General features: G+C 37.3%; 1 protein-coding gene across 4 annotated transcripts; it reads left to right on the plus strand.

The window, feature by feature from the left end:
- Positions 1 to 212: 212 nt before the first annotated feature.
- LOC105041892 (E3 ubiquitin-protein ligase SINAT2) lies at positions 213 to 21,489 on the plus strand. 4 transcript variants are annotated; one of them, XM_010918954.4, is made up of 5 exons: positions 213 to 451; positions 6,733 to 6,842; positions 10,914 to 11,244; positions 19,445 to 19,831; positions 20,845 to 21,489. In XM_010918954.4, exons 3-5 carry the CDS (start codon positions 11,020 to 11,022, stop codon positions 21,163 to 21,165), a joined length of 933 nt encoding a protein of 310 aa, XP_010917256.1. In that variant the 5' UTR covers positions 213 to 451; positions 6,733 to 6,842; positions 10,914 to 11,019; the 3' UTR covers positions 21,166 to 21,489. The 4 variants fall into 4 exon arrangements, with proteins under 4 accessions (XP_010917256.1, XP_010917255.1, XP_073109984.1 ...); XM_010918953.3 differs by lacking the exon at positions 6,733 to 6,842 and having other exon boundaries at positions 214 to 451; XM_073253883.1 differs by lacking the exons at positions 213 to 451; positions 6,733 to 6,842 and adding an exon at positions 5,434 to 5,450.
- Positions 21,490 to 22,557: the final 1,068 nt, after the last annotated feature.

Below are 22,557 nucleotides of genomic sequence, written 5' to 3' on the forward strand. Positions count from 1 at the left end.
TCACTCCCAGGGGTTACCGGTCAAAGGTTCCACAACTTTAAATTGCCACGCGTCAGTAAGATATTTCCCTTCCCACGATTTCAAAGGACAACTCTGATCACCTCATCCACGGACGACGGTGACCGCACCGCGGCGACCGCAAGGTAGGGGCAAAGTCTTCCAGGGTAAGAAGACGACAACCCAACTTGCCTGCGTTCCCACAAACGGTTAAAAACATCTCCTCGCCCGGACGCACATCCCTCGGCCCTCCTTTTACTTTCTCTCTCTTTCTGTGTCTCTCCTCTCTATTTTCCATTTTTTCCCAAAAATTGATTCTATTTCCTTTTTTTCTCCACCTACCATGATTTTGTTATAGAAATAATATTACGTACATCACATAGATCTCCAATCCCATTTCTTCATCTCTGCTTCAATGGTTAACTACTTCCAATCCAATGGTTGAAGCAGATGAGTGAGTTCTCTTATCTTTAATCCCTTATTCTCTCTCTCTCTCTCTGTCTCTCTTCTTTGGCCTTTTTTCAATTAGTAATTCGTGGTTGGATTCAGATGAATGGTTTCATTTATAGAATGTTTGTATGTTCCTGGAGTAGTTGTGTTCTTAATATGTAGGGAAGGAAAGTATGGATTATTCGAGGGAAAAACAGATCTTGGTAACAGTTTTGGAGGTTGATGGATGGTTAACCTTCGAATTGTGATTTTATTGTTTCTTTTCCCCCAAAATATTTATTATTTGGAGTGTTTTTGAAGAGATGCTTAGATTGAGAATAGTATGTGAGGTGGAAGACTGGTTGGCTGCTTTTGCTTATGGGATTTGAAATGTTTTTTTGTTTTTTTGAGTCAAAATTTAGGAATTCTTATAATATCTTTGGGTGACCTTGCCAAATTGTGGCTGGATTTGGCCCCATTGTTTTCATCAATGAAATGCATGGTGACCTTGCCACCTTTTTTCTCTTTTTTTTTTGGGGGTCTAAATTTATCTATCGTGGTAGGCATTGCAAAAATTTAAATTACATGTGACTAAGATTTTAGAACTCTGATGAAAATCTATCTATTGAGAAGTTTTAGAGCAACATAAGTATCAATGCTGTGAATGAATTCCTCGTTGACCTGGTCCTGGAAAAGTGAATTTACTAATTTCCTTCTCCATAGTTTGTGCAACATGCAAAAATGTCCTGGGTAAGTGTTTAAGTTTTTGAGCCTTTTTTAAGCGACATTTTTAGCAGTTCGGGTGAACCAAGGGCATCAGAATTAGCTTCACACATGAGTGCAAGTTCATTGTGGAAAATAGCTACCTATAATTGTAACTTAGCTCTGTTTGAATTTACTACCCAAAATAGGCTTATTTGGGATCAGAGTGAGATCTACCTAGCGAAAATGGCTAAATCAGATTGATTTGCACCTGTCACATGGTAAGGGCTATATAGACCAGTGTGAGATCCTAAAGTTTGGGTATAATTCAAGATAGCAATGTTGTCTACCTTATTTTGGAAAAGATAAATTGATTTTTAGATATCATTAATAGGCCCCTTGATAGTTGCAGTGCTTGACATGAGCATAATGCCTAATTCGAGATAGCAATGTTGTCTATCTTATTTCGAAGAAGATAAACTGATTCTTAGATATCTTTAGTATGCCCCTTGATAGTTGTAGTGCTTGACATGAGCACAATGCCTAAAAGGCAACACAATTGTTCATCTTGGTAATGGAATAATCAGTGGCATGAAAAAGAATTACCATTTTATCTATCGATCTAACTGGATTACTGATGTGTCCATGACCAAAGACCAAGTTATTTTAATTTGGTCAATCCTTCCAATGTCAATTGAAGGGCTTTTTTCCATGCTTAAAGAATCCTAAAGGAGTTGGGTTGTCATATTCTTGTCTTTTCTTTTTCTGTTTTGTTCATTTAATAGTTGAATGCTACATCAAAGTCCAAAACTTTTGTTTAGGAGCATGATTTAGCTGAAACTTTTTTTCCCAAAATTTGAAGTATCTTTTTCTTTGGATGGATTTGATGCAAAAATGTTCAGAGCTTGGAGGACAATATTTCTGAAATTGATAAATAATGATTTTTATAAATTGTTAGTGATAGATATGTTGCAGAATAAGCTCTTAGATGAACACCTCTTATCAGCTAAAAAGGCAAAGAATAAAATCATGAATAGTGACTAAATCTGCCTATCAAATTGTAATAATACCATTACAACTTTGCTTGTGCTTTACATGTTTCATTAGAAATCTAAGTAGTTCCTTTTGGAATCATTTGTTCTCAATGAAATTAAACTGATTTCATTTTTCATATGTCGAGATGGGGCTTGAAATAGATTTTACACATTTTCTTTTTGGTAGGACTTGTTGTCAAAATATTTTGCTTAAAACATTGTGCTTCGTTTAACCATGGTTGTATGTGTCATACAAATTGCTTTATTTGGTGGTTTAGGGTTCTCAATACATGGAGTTCCATTCAAAGTAGCCACTCTAGATGATTGTTTCTAGAAGAAAATGAATGATAATGGTGAAGGTTGGGCAAGGTGTTTTTTGTGTGTAGTTTGTACGTGGGGAATCAAGTGCAAGAACTACTTATCAAATGAAAGTGGGAACAATCAAGAATGATATTTACAAATCATAGATGGAGGACAATAGAAATAAAAATCGAACAAAAATGATGGAAAAATAGCGATGAAATACATGGGAAATCAGTGGCACAAATAGTTTCTTAGTTTGTGATCTTGAGATTAATGAATGTCAGGGCTATTAATGAGTGTAACTAATCAGTTGGGCAATAGGTGCAGGAAAACCATAACCATGAAATCTCATCCTACTATTTAAGTTGAGCTTAAATAACCCTTTTATGCTAACCTATTGAAGGTTATCTTTGATGTTTCTACAAGCAAGATTCCGTTGTCTTGGTACTATACTAGTATAATGTATGCTTGTTGTGAGTGTCGGTTTGGCATATTGAGACCTAGTGCCCCTCCATACCAAGTCTTTGTTCAATACCATTATTGTAGGGTATGCTCAGTATTATGGCAGTATTTACCAATATGGCGAACCTTGACTACAAGTTTTTCCAAATCTTTCAATTTTGTCCATTCATTTCAACATATTACTTTTTCACTTTTTAGACCATGCATTTGAGCACCTTTGCTTCCTAATGGTCCTTGGATCTTCATTGCAAATGCCTATTACCATTTTAATGGGTTATTCATAGCTTTCTAATTATCAGTAGTATTCTAAGATGTGTTAAAACTAGTTATTTTGTATTTGATTAGCAGTGTCAGAGACACTTGTGGTAAGGGGGGTCATGTTTACGTATATCTGACCAACTATACCTGCCCATGACACCTTCATCTGACATAGTTGCTTTGACATGACACAAATTGGGGATAGCTATGGGATATGATGTCAAAATGTACTAGAACTCTTGGACATGGTGGTCTAAGAAATCGGGAAACAATATGGAGAATGTAGAACTAGGAATTGGGGTTGTTGAAGAAACAGTAGAGAGTATTGGAGAAGGGGGTAAGTGGTGCCTCCTTGGGTGAGGTGACCAGTCATGACTAGCTCCACATGAAGAGATTGGCTGTGGATGGAGGAAACTTGGTGGCCTTGTGGTGAACAAACTGGATTATGGAGGTTGCTGTTGGTGTTGTTGTTGCAACACTGCGAGCAAGGAGATAAAGGAATTTAGGGCTAGTTTAAATTATAATTGGCAACCATCATGTGCTCGACCTTGGTTATTCAAGTGGAAACCATTTGATGGATGACTGAGAACCCATAAATTAAATGGCAAATTGCCAATTGGTCCCTTATTTACTTGCCATTTAATGGCCAGAGCTTGTTGGATAAAATCTTTATTATCAATCCCTAGTTCTGATGGCTATTCTATCTTAGTTCCTCATCTGTATAAAACATGTCTCATGGTTGTATAACAAAGTATATATTTGAACATAACATGCATAAATGTGTGTATAATAAGGGTGTAATCGAGCCAAGCCAAGTTGAGTAGCTAGAGGCTTGAGGTTGGCTTGATTCAAAATACTTGGTTGAAACTTGACTCCAGATCGATTGACCCTTAATATCCCAAGCTCGAGCTTGACTTAATGAAAAAAGACAATACTCAGGATTGACTCGACTTGACTTGAATATCAACCGAGCCATACTAAAGCTCGAATTCGAGCCTTAATCTACTCATATATTATAAATAAAAATAATATCATTAAAAATATATACAACCTCGAATAAGCTCGCGAGCTTTCGAAATGAGTATCTTGCTACTTGAGCTAGACTCGAGCTCGATAGTAGCCAAGTTGAGTTAAGCTTGGATCTAAGACGAGCTCTAGTAGCTTGTGAGCAGCTCGACTCGTTTGCACCCCTTGTGTATAATAAGGCACAAAATTGTATGAAGTGTAAACTAGGGACTATATGTTAAAACAAACCTTGGCAGGGCCTACCCTACCAAAATTTGTGAACTTGTGACTTTATGTTCATGGAATAAGATCAGCCTTGTTGGTTCTTGCTTTGCATTTGCTCATATAAACACCAAACAAAGAATATGCTTGCAAGTTATATAGCAAGGCACTTATAAATCATAATAACAATGACATAAATATTATTGCCATTATTTTTTTTTTGCATCCATTATTTTTCTATTTATTGATTTTTTTCTTGGAATTGTAACATAGTAATTAGACATCTAGTTTCAGTCTAAAACTATGGTTTCAAATCCCTATGGGACATCATGTAGGATGCTAGAACGAGGTACCCTTCCATGTGTTAAGATGAGGGTATGAGACTATCCTGCCATCATCCCAACACATTGATCAGCATCTCAAGATGTGCCTCTCCCAAATGTCAAGATGGCACTGGAAGGCGGTGTGCCCTATTCCATCGAAAAGTTGGATAGTCCTATCCAACGAGATTTAAAACTTGCAACAACCAAAAACTAGTTCAATACAATATAAAATTTTAAAACTATTTTCACTCAAGGCGGGCTTGACATCTATCCCAAAATCAAAATCCTCAAATTTTTGTGCGTTGTTGGATGATTATTATGGAGACAAAATTTGAAAGCACATAAACATAGCCATAGCCATCAAGCTTTATCCTGACCATTTCAAGTCTTTTATGGATTCGTATTCATCTAGAATTCCTAGCTAGCCTCCTTGTAATGATTTTTCAAGCTTTTCTGTAACTTTTCTCATGTTTTTCCATCCATGTTACAGTAAATATACTATTTTTTCATCTAATATACTAATTTTTCATTGTCCCATTTCAAGTTTTACTACATATCCATCTCAACATTCTAATTTTTGCTACACTCAACTTGTTTTCGTGGATTCTCTTTAATGCCCAATATTCTAAGCCATATAACATTGTAGGCCTTATTGTTCTTCTATAAAATTTTCTTTCAAGTCATCAAGGTATGCGTTGATAGCAATGCCCCAAAAGTAAATATCCATTTCATCTAGCTAACTTTAATGCTATTACGTATATCTTCATTTATCTTTCTAGCATGTTTGGTAGCGTATCTCCAATAATAGAACCTACCATTTTGTCGTATATCTTGTTAAATCATTATTGAGACCTCATTGTTTTTCCTATTTTTACTTATATTGCATTTCATATACTCTATTCTTGTTCTGTTGGTTTTTATGCCCTTAACCACTAAAGCTTTCTTCCTATAAATGCAATTTAGCATTTATGTAAGAACCCAGTCCCTTTTATTTCCCCCACGCAAATTATAAAGCAGAACCAAAAAAAAAAGAAAATTCCTGAACCTCACGTGCCGGCACGTGAGTCGGAAGAGGACTCCCGATGGAGTCCACCTTCTCTCCTCGAGTTTGATCCAAATTAGGAATCTAGAGCTCATTAGAACTCTAGTTTCTAGCTATAAAAAGCCATCCCCTTTCTCTAAGAACCTCGCCTCCAATCCTTGATGAATGCTGGCGAAAAATTGAGAAGGTTGTTCGATTTTCATTGAGATCTCTTGGTTAGTTGCTGTTGGTTTCCTTGTCAGAGGAAGGTAATCAACTTCTCTCCCTCTTCCATACCTATCTCTAGGTCTCTCGATCATCGTCAACAATTTGATTATCATTGGGAGTCGTCGGATTTGGGGATGAACATGGCTTTTTCTTTTTTTTTTTTTACTTTCTTCTTCTTTTCTTCTGTCAAACCCGCCGTCATCGCCAGACACGGCCGTGCTCTAGTTGCTGAGTGTTGAGGTCATCGAAGAGTTGTTGTTTGCGGTCGCTACTTGTCGAGGGTAGCCACCATGGGAGGTGGTTGGCTTCAAAGCTTGCCCGATTCCCCTGTTTTTCCCCATGAAGAAAGAAGAAAACGACAGAAAGAGAAGAGGAGAAAGAACAAAAAGAAAAGAAAAGAAAGAAAGAAAAAAAGAAAAAAAAATAAAAAACAAAGAGCAAAAAAGAAAGGAGAGAGTTTCTCACTCTTCCCTCTCTTCACCTGCTTTCCTTAGCTTCTCTCTCGACTTGCTCTCTTTACAATTTTCTCTTTGGTTTCTCTCTATACAACTTCTTTCTAAATTGTCTCTCTCTTTTCATGGACTTCTTTCTCTAAATATCTTATGGATCAGCGGAGGCTTTAGATATCAAGGCAACCCAATCAACTGATCAATCCTAGGGAGCTTTTGGACTAGTAGTAGTATGGTCGTTTATTATAAATTCCTACTATTCATAATCATCTACAATTTTTATGTTTGACCCTGATTAGGTAAAGGTGCAACAGTCTGCACAAGAAGATATCGAGCGGAACATCTTAATCCAGAGTTCATAGATCGAGGAGTAGATCGATTGTTATGCTTGGATCTGAGACTGGTAAAGGTAAAAATCTCTTTTCATGAGCACCTGATATATGTTTTTGTATTATACATAATGATTTTTGGCTTTATGATGGATATAAGATTCTTTATTTTATTTTATTTTATTTTATTTTATTTTTTGATGTAAAGGAGATTAATGTGCATTAGCACAATAGTCATCAAAATTTATTAAGAAGAAAGTGAGTACAAAAAAAGAAAAGAAAAGGAACCCCAAACGAACAACTGAAACTCAAATTTGAAATTTGAATTTCAAATTTTTCTCTACCAACCCATCAACCAACATTTAAAATTTAAAATCCTCCCCCATAACATTCATTCAAATTTCAAAACAATCGGAGGAGAACGTCGACCGTCGGAGGAAGTGTAGTCGACAACCACATCAGAGAAAGAGGAGCACAACAGTTGGCTCTGGACGTTTCGGTGGTGGACCCTATAGAAATGAGCCATCAGAGATAAGAGAGGGAGAGGGGACCCTGCGACAATCCGACGACACCCCGCGAAAACCCGACCGCCATTAGAGACAAGAGAGGGAGGGCAGCTCAACCAGGGAGGATCCTGCAGAACACCGGCAACAGATAGCTGGGGGAGGGGAGGGAGAGCAGGGAGTCCGACGTGGATTCCGGTGACTGACCCATTGCCAAGGGTGCTTGGCAACGTCCCGCAAAAACCTGGCATCAAATAGAGAAAGAAGAGGGTGAGGGCTTAACCGGGGTGGGGGGGGACCCTGCGAAACACCGGCAGCAGACAATCGGAGGGGGGGAGGGAGAGCAGGGAGTCTGACGGCAAGGGAGCTTGGTGATACTCCGTGAAAACCCGACAACAAACAGAGAATGGAGAGAGAGAGGGGCTTAATGTGGGGCATCAAACAGAGAGAGAGGTGCTCAGCGGGGGGGACCCTGCTGAAAAGAACCACCAGAGACAAGAGAGGGAGAGGGGACCCTATGACAATCCGGCACCATCCCGCTAAAACCCAACAGCAAATAGAGACAGGAGAGGGAGAGGAGCTCAGCCGGGGGAGGGGGGACCTTGCAGAACACTGGTAGCAGATAGTTGGGAGAGGGGAGGGAGAGTAGGGAGTCCGATGCGGGTTCCGGTGACAGACCCACCGCCAAGGGTGCTCAGCAACGCCCCACAAAAATCTGGCAACAAACAGAGAAAAGAGAGGAAGAGGGGCTCAACGGGGGGGGGGCTGTAAAACACTGGCAACGGGCTCAATCGGAGGAGAGGAGGGCAAGCAGGGGGTCCGGCATGGTTCCGATGAATGAACCACCGTTGCATCGACCATAAGAGGGGAAGCATGGCCTGGTGTCGACCAACGAAAGGGAAGAGAAAAATGAGGGGGGGAGGTCGGCGTCAGCTCAACCGGCCGTCGGAGGAGGCCTCGAGAGGGTGGGGGCTTAACTGTGGGGAGAGAAGAGAGGGGGGGTTCCATCGACACAGAGAGAGGAAGAGGAAGCAAGGGAGAGAGGAGAAGTCAGCTTTCGACAAGAACAGCCGGAGAAGAGAGAAAAGGAGAGGAGGGGAAGAAATGGGAGAGAGAGAGGGGGGAGAAGGGGAAGGGAAAAGGAGAGGGGCCCGACGTTCGGCCATCGAAGAAAAAGGTCTGTCGAAGGAGGCCTCTGCTCTCAAAGACTTTAGGGATGTGAGAGTGGAAGGGGCGGAGCTTCTCTCTGTAGAGAGGATTAAGATTCTTTATTTTATATATATATATACATATATACATACATATATATACATACATACATACATACATACATATATATATATACATACATACATACATACATACATACATATACATATATATATATATATATATATATACATATATATATATATATACATATATATATATACATATATATATATATATATATATATATATATATCACATGTTGACTATTTTGATTGTTGGAATATGATATCTGATGTTTGAAATTGAGCAAGAAACATAATATGAATTATTGAATGATTTATTGATTGTGTAAGAGGATTTAGACTAGCCATGATGTAGTATCAATCATAGGCCGAATTGTAACACCTTGGATTGCCAGTTATAGGTCGAATCATGACACCTTGATTTGCCACAATGAATCGAAGTGCGGATATTCTAGTTTGCCATTGCAGGTCGAAACGCGGTTATTATGGATTGCTGCCGTGAGCCGAAGCATGGTTTATGATTTGCTAGTCATGGGCTGATGCGTGACATTGATTAATCCAAAATTGAAATACAATTATTGATTTGGATCATGTTAATGAAACGTGAATTGTAAGTTATATGAACCCATTGATGATATTTATGATGGATTTGTGATAATACATGATTCGTGATATATGCTTATATAACTGTTGAGTTATATTGGATGCCTGACATGAGATTCTGTGGCTTATGATTTCTTTTTGATAGTGCTCATTCATTATTTTGAATTGTATTATTATATTGGTGTAAATATGATGAGATTCTTATTGGACTGTAAAGTCCACAACCCCAATTCTTTCCTCTCTTTCAGAGTCACATGATGCGTAGCATTGGATGGGTTTGATCGTGGAGTTCGAGCGATAAAGTAATCTTATAGGTCTTGCATGACCTTTAGGGCTTGTTCTAGGTTTATGCAGCTGTATCACTTGGTCGACCTAGATAATAGGTTCGAGGCATGACAATTTAGTCTACTTCTCTTGTTGTATCTTTCTCTTGTAGTATAATGAAAAATTAACAGTTATGCTCAACATTTGAAAATAGGGACACTGCATGACTCTTTTTACCCCCTTGCCCTTTGTTGTGTACGGGGGATTGTGTAAGATAGTCTAGTAGATGACTACTAGGAAACTGCCATTCTTCTCAATAAAGAATAGCATAGTCACAACTATTTCATTTTGTAGATGACATTTTTCTTTCAGCCATTGTTCAATGCTTGCAAAGTAAAATCTAAAGATTTACACCAGCACAGGTATAAGATAATCATGAGAAGGGGAAGATAATCCTTTGAGTAGCGGTTCAAATGAGCAAAGATTGAATAAATCATCAAGCTTGGCTTGGTAGAAATTGAGAGGCTTGGGCTTGGCTTCTTGTCAGCTTGCTGAGCTATATGAGCTCAGCTCGAGCTCGAATCAAACTTGTTTGCCATGTTGCTTCAAGTTTTTTGAACAATTGAGCTTGATTCTTAAGATTGTTTGGTAGTGAGTTCATATCAAGCTTGGTTCAGCAAAAGGAGTTTGATCTAGCTTGATCCACTGCATGAACACAATTTCAAGCTAAGTTGACCTAAAATTGGTAAGAATGAAGAGTAGACCTGCTAACAATGGATTGATCATCTGTCATTTATTATCTTTGATATCTATTCTAACTTGGGAAGCCTTGGGCATTTCAGTTTATTGTTCTAGTCTTTTTGAATAAATATAGAGTTAGAAGGCACTATTCTCTACCATGCCAACCACAAATACATGGATTACTATTGTTTACTATTGTTAATAGTGCGAATTTTCTTGGTCGCTTTCAAACTTTCAGATAGTCACGCCCATGGTCATGCCCTTTTTTTCTGTTGGTAATAACAATTTGGCTGCTTTAGATTGCAATGTCTTTTTTTGTTGGCTCACAATTCCCTTGATCATAATGTTAACCTTTCCTTATAAACAGATATACATACATGCAAAGAAATAAAATGAAAATGTAAATCTTTTTTCCCCAACATCTATTAAACTAGCTATGTGTTGTTTGCAATATTATATGCTGAGTTGTTGCGAGTTTTGGCTGTTTATTCTTTAGCATCTGAATTTCATAAATATGTTCATGCCTATTGTTAATGTAGGAAAAAAATATTACTCTTTTTTCTGCTAGTTTGTAGAACAAACCTATAGCCCACTAATTTTCCAAAATTTGCACATGCAACAATTGGATAGCAGTTTTCTTGTAGTTTTATTATAATATCCTTTCCAAGTTAGGAATTTTATTATGTTTCTTAAAAATATAATTCTATTTATCATTTCCATATTTGCTGTTATTTATCTTTATGCTAAATAATTTGCTTCATTTGTTGAAATAACACTTTTAACTTGGTATGAATATGCTCTCCAGGTTAGGGCCTGCCATACTCTCTAAACTCAAGGAATTAAAACCAAGCAGCTGCTACTTTAATTCATGATTTTGGCATACCAAGATACTATCATTTCGAATTAGCAAAATGGCATCTAGAGGGGGTGCATGCAAGGAAATGTTCATGGCCCATGTTACAGTTTCTGATTATGATCTATCAAATGAAACTATGGATCTTGAAGGTCGCCTTTGCAAACCAAAGAAGGTCACCTTTGCATTGGGTGTCAAGCCAAGAGTGCTTTCAACCAAAGGTGTGCTCGATCTATTCCAGTGCCCTGTTTGCTCATGCTCAATGTACCCTCCCATCCTTCAGGTTTGCATTTTACTTGCTTGTATTGATATCTCAGATTTGAAGATACAATTGTTGTCTCAAGCTTTTATGTTCAACAGCATTCTTACACCCACACACATCGTTATTGAACCCAAATAAGTTCTGAAGAGTTGGAGTTCATGTAAATTGCATGTGCATGAATTAACTTTCTATGCTGTGTAGGCTTGCTATTTATTTGGGTAGAAGAAAAGAATACATAAAAGAACTGGGAAGAATAACAACTTATAACCATGTCAACATTGTTCATGTTTATCTCGTTATGGCAAGATTACCGACAAGGAACAGTGATGGACAAATCTAATACTCCATCTGAATCACGTGGATGCTTAACCCTATATGGACTGTTTGGTTGCCCAATTTTATGTTTGTTTTTATTTTTTTTCATAATACATATCTAATTGATGGGTTTATAAGTACAGGTTCTACTAACCTGTTTCAATATTACATCTGTTGTATATCTATGAAATTGGTTTTAAAAGGTACCGCCACACTATCTAGTTGTAGTCAATGAGTTTGTTGCTAATGGCAAACAAAATATGGTTCAGATAATTCGATGGGCTGGGAAGAAAAGCCAATGACTTCAATATCTTAAATGGTCGCTGCTGCTAGAAGATATAAAGGCACAAATTTCAGTACTTTTCAAGGTACATATAACTACATAAACAGTTGCTCCACCATTAGAGAAACATCAGAGAAGATGTTGGTCTCAGTTGTCTTAATTAAATATCAATAAACTTCTATTCTATTTTCTTTTAGTGGGTTTGGTTTATATCCGAACCTAGAAATCCTTATCGTGCTTGCTCCTCAGAATCCCATGGTACTCACAGACAGCATTAAGTCCTAAAAGATGACTGCTAAATATGATAATACCCTTCCATTGTATTAGGACTAGGGTTAGGAGAACATGATATTAGAGTGACTAATATTGTTGGTTTATAATGAATGGATTGGGGAAAGAAGAGTACATTGCATATTGTCTTGTCTAAATTTATCCCAACAGAGGACTGAATGCCACAACCAATGATGTGGAGTGTGAAGGAGAATGACGGTTTCATTTAAAGCTTGTTTTCTCAAAATTAAATCCCTTCATGGTAGTTGGTACATGGTAGAGCTTATGTTTTGTATTTAATGGAAGAATAAAGCTCATTCTACAGTCACATTGAATATTTGCTTTCATTTGACCAGGTTTGGCGATAAAACAACCCTATATCAATTAAGAATTTCCACTGACAGGACCACATCTAAACCCAATTGTTTGCTATTTATGGCCTTTATAGTCTGGTATTTGATTATCACGTATCTTTGGCAAGGGTCTATTTTTTTTTTTTCTCATGACTGAATGTGCATAGCAGTTAGACTGTGTTCTCTTCAGAAAAATGTAATTTCAGGTGCAAGAGCAGCTTTGATATGTAACTGTTACTGTGAACTCTGACTTCAAGTACTATGCTTTTCAGCTACTGGAAAGTTTTTGCAGCTGTGCAAAAAGCTGATGAGATTGCCATTCATCATATATTTTATTTGATCACCTTGTAACTTGACCGCACATAAGCATGGTTTGCCATGAAAATATCTGTTTGACTTAGCTTGTCCAAGTTGACCTGATTTGCTAACAATTGGCTTTGTTGTCTGATTGTAGTTGTCCCAGATCTTTCTAGTCTCAAAAAAAATTGATTGATACTTGGTGGTACTTAGTGTGGTTTGTTAGATGGGTTCAACTTTGTTGAATTTAACATCAATCAGTCAACTGTTGCTATCAGTCATTTCTTCATAGCCAACTATTTTTGTTAAAGCTTCTTAAAACATGCATCATGAAGAATGCAAAAATAGAAAAAATGTACAAGGATAGATAGACACTTTTTTTTTCATGGATAAATACCTATACACATTGACATTGATTCATGCACATAGAACTATGACATGTTTGTGCCCCTTTCTCTCTTCCTTTTTAATGCCTCTCTTGATGGTTAATTGCCTCCAGTTTCCTTCATGGCTTGGCTACATAACATTGGAAGAGGGGGCAAAAGTGCAAACCAACATTCCTTAACCATAGAAGCGGAAAAATTCATCTAAGCATATGAATATAGAATATTTATGCTCTGAGTGTAAAGAAAGTACATAAAACAAGTTGCATGTAGCATAAATGAGAATGCTAAAATGGATATATGGTAAAATTAGAAAGGATAAAATAAGAAATGAATATATTGAAGGATTGTAGGAGTAGCACGAATCAAGGATAAAGTGATGAAAAATCATCAAGATGGTATGGCCATGTACAGCAAAAGTGTAAGAAGGGTCCAATAAGAAGAGGTACTTTAGTTTGTCTTAAGGTGGTAAGAGAAGGAAGGGAAGATCTACGATCATATGGATATAGGTTTTGAGGAAGGATGTGGAAAAACTTGGAATAAAATTAGAGGTGGCCTTAATTAGAAATATTTGGCTAATAAGAATCCTTGAAGTCGATACCGAATAGTTGGGAAAAGTCTTCATTATTATGATTACAATTTGCATCGAGATTATAAGTGTAGCTTCCAGAAAATAGAAGATCAGCAGATAGCATATTTATAACTGATAGATGGTAAACAAATACCATTCAAAAACCAATCTTGAACAGCTTAATATATGAAAATTCTTGTTGACCAACCACTAGATCCAGAATGCTTAAGCTATTGGAGAAGGGATCAACAATGAATGTCAAGCCTTAACACCCACCCTCACATAATAAATGGGTAAAATTGACCAGAATGGGGATCTGAACCCGTAATCTTTGGTTCTGATACTGTGTTAATTAACCACTAGACCCAAAAGCTTAAGCTGTTAGAGGAGGGGTCAACAATGAATATCAGGCCTTAACAATGCTCAGAGAACTTCTTAAGGATTTTAGAAATTAAATTCCAGGAGGGAGCAAAAGAAAACAAAGACCATAAATATTGACAGCTCTGTGGATCCTCATCATAGATTACTAAACAAAATACATATGAGATATGACTGTATTGGATCATCATAGAACTTTAGGGACAGATACAACATAGGACCTATCAGAAAAGTACTTCAATGATTGATACAACATAAAAGAAATATTTGATACATAACCTGACACAAAAGGGAGCCTTTGATGTTGCTATTATAATCACCATTGAAACTGACTCATTCTATTAAAAGAATGCAAGGCAATGACAATTGAGGTATTCTGCATGACAGATCTGTAAGTGGCACAGAAATTCTAGTTGTTTAATATTTGTCTACTTTAAAATCTGAGTTGTGTTTTAGTCAAACTTTTATTTATTTGGAATGGAATCAAAAGATTGTCTTGAGCCTCTAAAGTAAATCTCATGCATTTGGGTAAATATCAATAGGTATAAATAGCATATTAGTCAGATGTTTAATTAATTGATATTCAAGTGTCTGAAGGATGTCGCACGTCCGGAAATATGCATGTAGAAATCAGAATGTGCAGATTTTTAACTTTTAAAAATCTGAACGCAGCGAAATAAAAAACTTGATCTAGATGAAATGATTTAATCTGTCTAATATGTATGAAGTAGATCTAATCTACATGTAGCAGGATCGATCACATACTTTTAAGATGCTGACATTTAAATCAGATTTAAATTTAATCAAAAACTCGAGATCAGATCTCGATATCTTTGCGCGGGTAGCCTTTCACCGTAATCTGATGATCGTGGTAATCTGATGAGGTCCTTGACGAGCCGTACACGCATTCGGTCTCTATGGATATCCACATGAAGTCCTCGATCCGATCAGAGACCTGTGTCTTCACTGGGGTGCTTGCTCCCTTACAAAAGACTCCTCCTGATGGTTGATTTTGATTTCTCCTTCGAATCTCGAAGACTCTCTTAGATCTTGAAGAAGGCTTGGAAGAAGATTATGAGGAAGAAGAAGCGGGAAGGAAGAGACTCTCTCTTTCTTTTTCTTCTCCAAAGCCCATGCCACACAATAAGGAAAAAAACCTTATAACCCACGCCCTAAAGACCCCTCTTTAGTTTCTCATGCCCAAAAGGAAGGTGCGATGCCTCCTTTTATTTTTCCTCATGCCCCATGCTCCTTTTCATGCTAAAACAGATTTCTCAAATCTAGTTTCATGCACACACACCTTCTTTTGTCGCACAAAAGAAGAGTTTTTATGGTATGGCGTCAAGAAGATTAGATGAGATCAAACCTCATCTTGATAAGGTATTAAATTCAAATCAAATTTGAACTTACCTTATTAACTAATCTTTATCCATAAGGGGCATTGAGAAAGGGGCGACTCTACCTTTAGCATGGAAAAATCACATGCAAAACTCAGATTGCCGTGAAGGAATGGCGTGGGTTTTATGGGCGTGCACAAGGTGGGGCGCTAGGGTTCCATATGGCGCTAGGGAGAGGGTCCCAATCAATTGGGACTCCTCTTGGTGTTCAATTAAACTTAATCTGATTTGGTTGCACCTAGGAAGAATAGGAAATCTAATCTAATTAGGAGCCCAATCTCCTTAATAAAATCCTAATCCAATTAGAAATTAATTGAACCCAAGTCCTGATCAAATCAGAAATTGATCTCCCTTGCGATCGAGTTATCTCATAACTCAATCAAGCTTGATCTAATCAAATCCAAATCAATCTAAATTGAATTCAATTCAATTAGACTTGATTTCAGCCCCGTTGCTCAATCAAATTGAATCAATTAGCAATCCAATTGTTAATTAATCCTCCTACAACTTACTAACTCTTAGCGAATTACTTTATTGCAATTCTTGCAATGGATTAATCATCAATCACATTGATGATTTAACCCAATAGCGATTCATAATCGCTGATCAACTATCTGATCGGATAAAGATCTCTTTTGTGTGTGATCCATAGGTTCTATTCTGTCTGGTGGTGAGATATACTGTGATATCCATCATAATATCATCGAAACTCTTTTCAATGGGTTGGAACGATTCCAACTCTGTCCATCAAGGATCATCGATCATCAAGATGACACTCGACAAGTCTCACGATCCACCAGTGACACCTAGCAGTATGTAGTGGCAATCCAGCAACATGAAATATTGAACTTCTAGGTGTAGTTATCGTATAGTTCGGTTCTTCTATCGTGAGTTCCGACATGGCACAGGTCAAGGATAACTCGTTAAATCCATTCATCCATCATATGTCAGATTCAATTGACTCGAGTCTATGTGAAATCTTATGAAAATTTTTTTCTATAATTCACCTATCATGGCCATAGATTTTAGGACTCAGTCTCATGAACTGCATAAGACCTCTCCTTATCTATCAGGATCGACATATCTCATCTTGATGCATACTCTATTTCTACAATGGATCTACTGTAGCTAACATATACCTCAAGATTCCGTATGACTAAGAGATCGAGTTATGGTGCAGTCAAACTATAGCAACCCCACTGTGAACAATCGAGGCACCGCAGGTCAAAGAATTATCTACACCACTGCAACTATGAGCAAGTCACCGACGAGTGGGTAGTCATCCTAGCGATTTCTCGTATTGATCATGCTCAGTACCCTTGATCTCTATCAAATACTTGTACTCTCACTCCAGTGTCCCCACACTGTCGACTCGAGATTCGTCTATCCACGAAAGAAAGCGATCCATGCACCGGTCTATCTGGATCAGTCATCGTTCCTATGATGATCTATTGATCAGGAGTATTTAGGAATTAACTACTAATGACACGTGCATCAAATTTTCAACTCTTGAAAATATGTGTCATCATCCGTTAATTCTTCGGATGATTTATGGACACAATTCAAACATAATATGAATGAAAAAGTGATCCAAATTTTATTTGTTTCAAAGTTCAATTACAAAATTTTGTCCCTAGAATGTATACATGTGTCAGCTAATCTGGCTTCTAGGGTATACATCTAACAGTGTCCAAGCATACGAAACTTAAAGATCATATAAGTGGAAACAGTTTCACTTGATAGGAATGCATGGCTTAGTTGTCAAGAAAAGGGAAACCAAGGGCCGAATGTTTCCCAATCTTTGAAAGTATACAAGTTATTGGATCTTTATGTGCCTGAGCTAGTAAAAAGTCAATGATAATTGGTTTTGTTGTGAATATCTGGCATATCAGGCACAGAACATATGATGAAAAAGGTCATAGTAAACTGGCAATATCACATATAAGAGCAGGAAGTTCTGAGTATTTGAAAGACTTTTGACATCAAGCGGTTTCATTTTCTCGCAGGGCAAGTAATAATATAACTAAAAAGGTTTTGTGATAATACTTGAAGTCAAGAGAAGAGGAAGAAGTATCATCAGAAAAGTAAGGTTGTAAAACAAAGGAAGATGAAGATGAAAGCTTCCACGCATGCTTCTTGCTATGTCAAATCTCACAAACTTCACATATTTGTGTTTCAACTATCTTCATGCTACAAGTGATGATGCTGATGACACATACAAGAGTGGAAGGTTGACTTATATATAACAAAATAGTGGGTAGCTTTTAGAAGCACGATGTACATAATTGAACAACATAATATTAGAATTAGTGAGAAACTAAAGGTGTAAGCCATTAGCAATATGAATTTCAGTTTAAGAGAGTATTCAACTAGCTTTCCTAGGTGATTGTTTTGAATCAGGTACCTGAGGGCATATGTAATTTCACCGACTTTTGATCGATCTTTTGGTGTTTTCAAATTAATTACCAATTAGTCATGAAGGATCAGCAATGTAGAGCTGCAAGAGCAATCAAGAGCTGGTTGGCTCTTGTTTGGGTGCTTTTGGAAACTCAAAAGGGTGTATGTTTATCATACTAATGACATATTGAGTCTTGATTGAAAATTCAGATTGGAGAGTTGTCAACCATCATTTGTGAATGTGAAGGCCAGAAAGAAGAAAAAAAGTAGCACCTCATTAAGAGCTTTAATATTCCATTGCATTGAACTTGAGGATCACTTCCTGGTATTTGCAAGTGATTTGCCAATTGTCGCCTGAAAAGTTGTAAGCAAAAAGAAGGTGCATGGATGTATTAGAAAGATTAGAGAGTTGAACCAAAGTGGAGAAAAGAACTCTTTAAATAGAATGGCTCATATTCATCATGGACTCTATGAAACAGGATTCATCATTTTTACAGTGAAGATTGGTATCACATTGATCCTATGAACTTCTGCAAATCAATGAAGTACTTTTTTAGGATTCTGTTTAATTTTTTTATGTATTAAAAAACTTTTCCAAGTCTTCTTTTCCTCTTGTGTTTCTTTCTAGTTAGTAGGGCATCCTTTCTGACAGGAGAGTGGACTTGGATTTCAACCCATACAGAATTTGAAATTGGCAGGCAATTGAGATGAGAATGACTGTAATCATCTTCATGGGTGCATAAACTTGGATGAGTAGTTAATCAAAGATGAACATGAGTTTTGAGAACCTTGAGATTTTGCTTCGATGTAAATGTTTGATGAAGCAAAGTGGAGGTATTTAGCTTCCATGACCTGTGAAAGTTGCTAAAGAACAGGCACACTTTTTTTTTTTTTTTTAACATTGGAAAACAACAAAATAGCAAGCACTATGTTCTTCTAAAGGCTGCTATGCTTTCATTTTCACTGTTGGGTTAGTTTGAACGTTTATGGTATAGACAAGTAAGGATTTAAGTTCCAACGGGACTGTGGGGCATGACCTGGCCATGCATGTCGGATTCTAAAATCCATTCCACACTGGGAAGGAAGAAGAAAGAGGAAAGAAGAAATGAAGGAAAGAAAAAGAAAAGAAGGAAAGTAGCAAAAAAGGGGAGGGAAAGAAGAAGAAAAAGGAAGGGGGAACAAAAAATAAACACAGTAAAGAAAAAAGAAAGAAAACAAGAAGAAGAAAAAGAATAAAAGGAAGGGAGAAGAAAAAGAAAAAAAAAGGGAGGAAGGAAGGATGAAGAGAAAGAAAGAATCCAGAGTGGAAGAAAAAGGAAATAGAGAACGGAAGGAGGGAAGAAGAAAAAGAAGGAAAAAAGGAAAAAAAAAAAAACAAAAAAATGGTAAAGGAAAGAAGAAGGGGAGAGCAATGGAGGGTACCGACCATGATGCTCGACTGAGATGGAATAGGATAGCAGGCATCCCATTCCTTGAGAAACCAGTAAACCTCCATCCCATTGGTTTTAAAATCTTGTCCACAATGCCACAAATTATTTATAATGGCATGGCCTAACTGTTTATTTTCTTTATTGCAGTGCCCAAATGGCCACACTCTTTGTTCAAAGTGCAAGAGTAGAGTGAACAATCGCTGCCCATCATGCCGTCATGAGATTAACAATATACGGTGCCTAGCTTTGGAGAAGATAGCACAATCATTGGATTTCCCTTGCAGCTACCAGTCTCAAGGTTGCCATGAAATATTCCCCTACCATGACAGGCTCAGACATGAACATCAGTGCAAATTCCGTCCATATAACTGCCCTTATGCTGGATCTGAGTGCTCTGTCACTGGAGACATCTCAACACTCATGGTCCATCTCACAAATGATCACAAGGTTGATCTGCACGTTGGGTGCACCTTCAATCATCGATATGTTAAATCCAACCCACTTGAGGTTCAAAATGCAACTTGGATGCTGACGGTAAGCTACATGCAGTGAATTTTGGCAGTTATTGCATTTGTTCTAGTACAATCAGTATTTTGTTTTGTTTTTGAAAACAGTGTTATGACAACAATATGAGGATCTTCCAGATTTTCATAAATTTATTTATCCTTATAATTTAGTATTATAACATCTCAAGTATATCAAAAACATTGCTTGGTCAGTTATTGTGGCCGTAAATTGATGAAATAGGAAACTATTAATATTAGTTCTTATTATGTTATATTTTTTATCTTACTGACTTTTGTGAATTATCTTCCTGTCAAACTACAAGGAAAAAAATGAAGAATGACGAGAAATTTTCCTAAATTCTATTTTTAGGGGTTTGCATTCTGCATTATCTTCATGCAAATTCATTTGAATTATAAACAGCCAGTTTTTTACTATTTTTTAGAAGAATAATTTTCTGACACTTTTTAGTCTAAAAAAACTATCCTCTGGTATGTGGGTATGAGCACAACCACAATTTGGGAAGGCCGGTAATAGGATAGAATCATGAGTCGTAGACTTATCCATGTGGAATTATTTTTGTTCCTAAGAGAGAAACCTGAAACATAAAGAGGAGAAACTGTCTTATTTGTAATTTCTTGTACACACACATCATGGCAGTTATTGGGTGTGGTTTAAGCTGTTATTTGTAATTTCTTGTACACACACATCATGGCAGTTACTGGGTGTGGTTTAAGCTGCTTCTAGAAATACACTGCTGCATGATGCTTGATTACCCATCTGTTTGACATTTCCATCACTTGATGGGTTGGTGCGAGCTTATCCATATGGTTGTGCACTCTTCAAATAGGAATCAATTTTCTGATCTACCTGATTAATTTAAGTGCTTAACCAGCTGCATTGCTAATTAGGATACAAGTTTAATATCTTGTCCCCTAACAAACTACATTTTGCAATATTGGTGTTGAACTCTTGGAACTTCCTACATATAGCTCCCCGAGTTGATGTCAATTCTTGAAACAATGGCTTCATCCTTTGTGCAGGTCTTCAGCTGTTTTGACAAGCATTTCTGCTTGCACTTTGAGGCCTCCCAACTGGGGAACGAGCCCGTATACATGGCATTCCTGCAGTTCATGGGAGAGGAGGATGAGGCAAAGGACTTCAGTTATGACCTAGAGGTAGGTGGGAATCGCCGGAAACTTACATGGCAGGGAATTCCAAGAAGCATCCGTGATAGCCACAGGAGGGTTCGTGATAGCCATGATGGGCTGCTCATCCCAAGGAATCTGGCACTCTTCTTCTCTGGTGGTGATCAACAGGAGCTGAAGCTGAGGGTAATGGGCAGGATATGGAAGGAAACTTGAGGCATGTCATGCAAAAGACTTTTTGTAGTGAAGTAGAAAACAAATATACTTGCTATGTCAAACTATGAGAAGTGAATATTTTCCCTTCTAAATTAACATTTACTTCTGTGAACTTCAAACAATTCCTCAGGTGTGTTTGTCACATAGGGAAGCTGATAAGTTGGTTACATTTGTATTATTTCCTTCGCTTGTGGGATGTTTCTTGAATGTGCTCAAGGGATTAGTAGGTGCTGACACTGCCCTTTGTGGCAATGTCTGTTCCTTCTCAATCCGTCATTATTTGGACCTCAAGTTACATTGAATAAATTATCGTGTCCTTTGATCTTTTTTTTTTCCTATTAGAGAACCTTGGAATGGTCAATCCCTGTGACACAAAACAATGAACATGGACTCAATACTGATCATCCTGCTTGAGATTGCTGAACCATTCCTTCTGGATAATCTGCTATGCCTGTATTTTTAATTTTACATGAAGTTCATAACAGATGAGTGAGTGAAGGTGAGTAGGAATCTGGCATCCATGTCATCATCGATTTATTCGTTTCTCTCGATTCTCTACCAATTTATGTTTGCATGGCCACTTTTTACATATCTAGGTGTTTAGAAGCAAGGAAGTGTGTTCTCCATCAACTAGACTTTGGTGGATGCCTATCTACTTGAATTGTTTGTAGCTGAGACCTTTGGGGGATCCAATGACATAGAATTGTAGAATTTGTTTTGATTTTTTTCTTTTTTCTTTTGTGGACATTGGAACTTGATTTACTGAGAAACATAATATTAGAAAGCAATTATTGGCAAAGCTCAGCATGGAAGAATATTTTTGTTGTTGGGTTCGGTTGATTCATGCTTTTGCTTTTAGATGAGGACTGTGGGAAGTAAGGTATGCCGTCTCTCTCAATTCAACGTGTCCTGCAATCTATTGGCATTCCTAATCTCTATAGAGAAAGAAAAGAAATTATAGATGTGGAAATTAACAAGGGTTTAGTTGTTCAGTTTTCAGATATATTGTAGCAGTAAATGCGGGAGATGTGAATGTCATTTCAAAACAATCGAACACATCTTATTTTACTATCGTTATTGATTGGATTCGGGATGACACGAAATAATTGCAGGTCCATCCATTCCTCCATGACATTTGGATTTTTTTTTATGATTCTATCATAGTGTCTATCCGACATATCTTCTGGGAGGCAAACAGTATAGCACATTGGGTTGCAGTTTATGTTGCGGAACATATCGGAAGCTGGATCTACTAACAAGGTAAGACTCGTTCCTGGGCCATACAGTATTTTTTGTTTTCTGACTTTATAAGTTATACTTATATTAAAATGGTGTGATCATCCGTTTTTATCAAAAAAAAAACACACACACACACATCCTATTCTCATGCGG

This window comes from Elaeis guineensis, chromosome 3, assembly GCF_000442705.2.
Source record: "Elaeis guineensis isolate ETL-2024a chromosome 3, EG11, whole genome shotgun sequence".
NCBI classification, from domain to species: Eukaryota; Viridiplantae; Streptophyta; class Magnoliopsida; order Arecales; family Arecaceae; genus Elaeis; species Elaeis guineensis.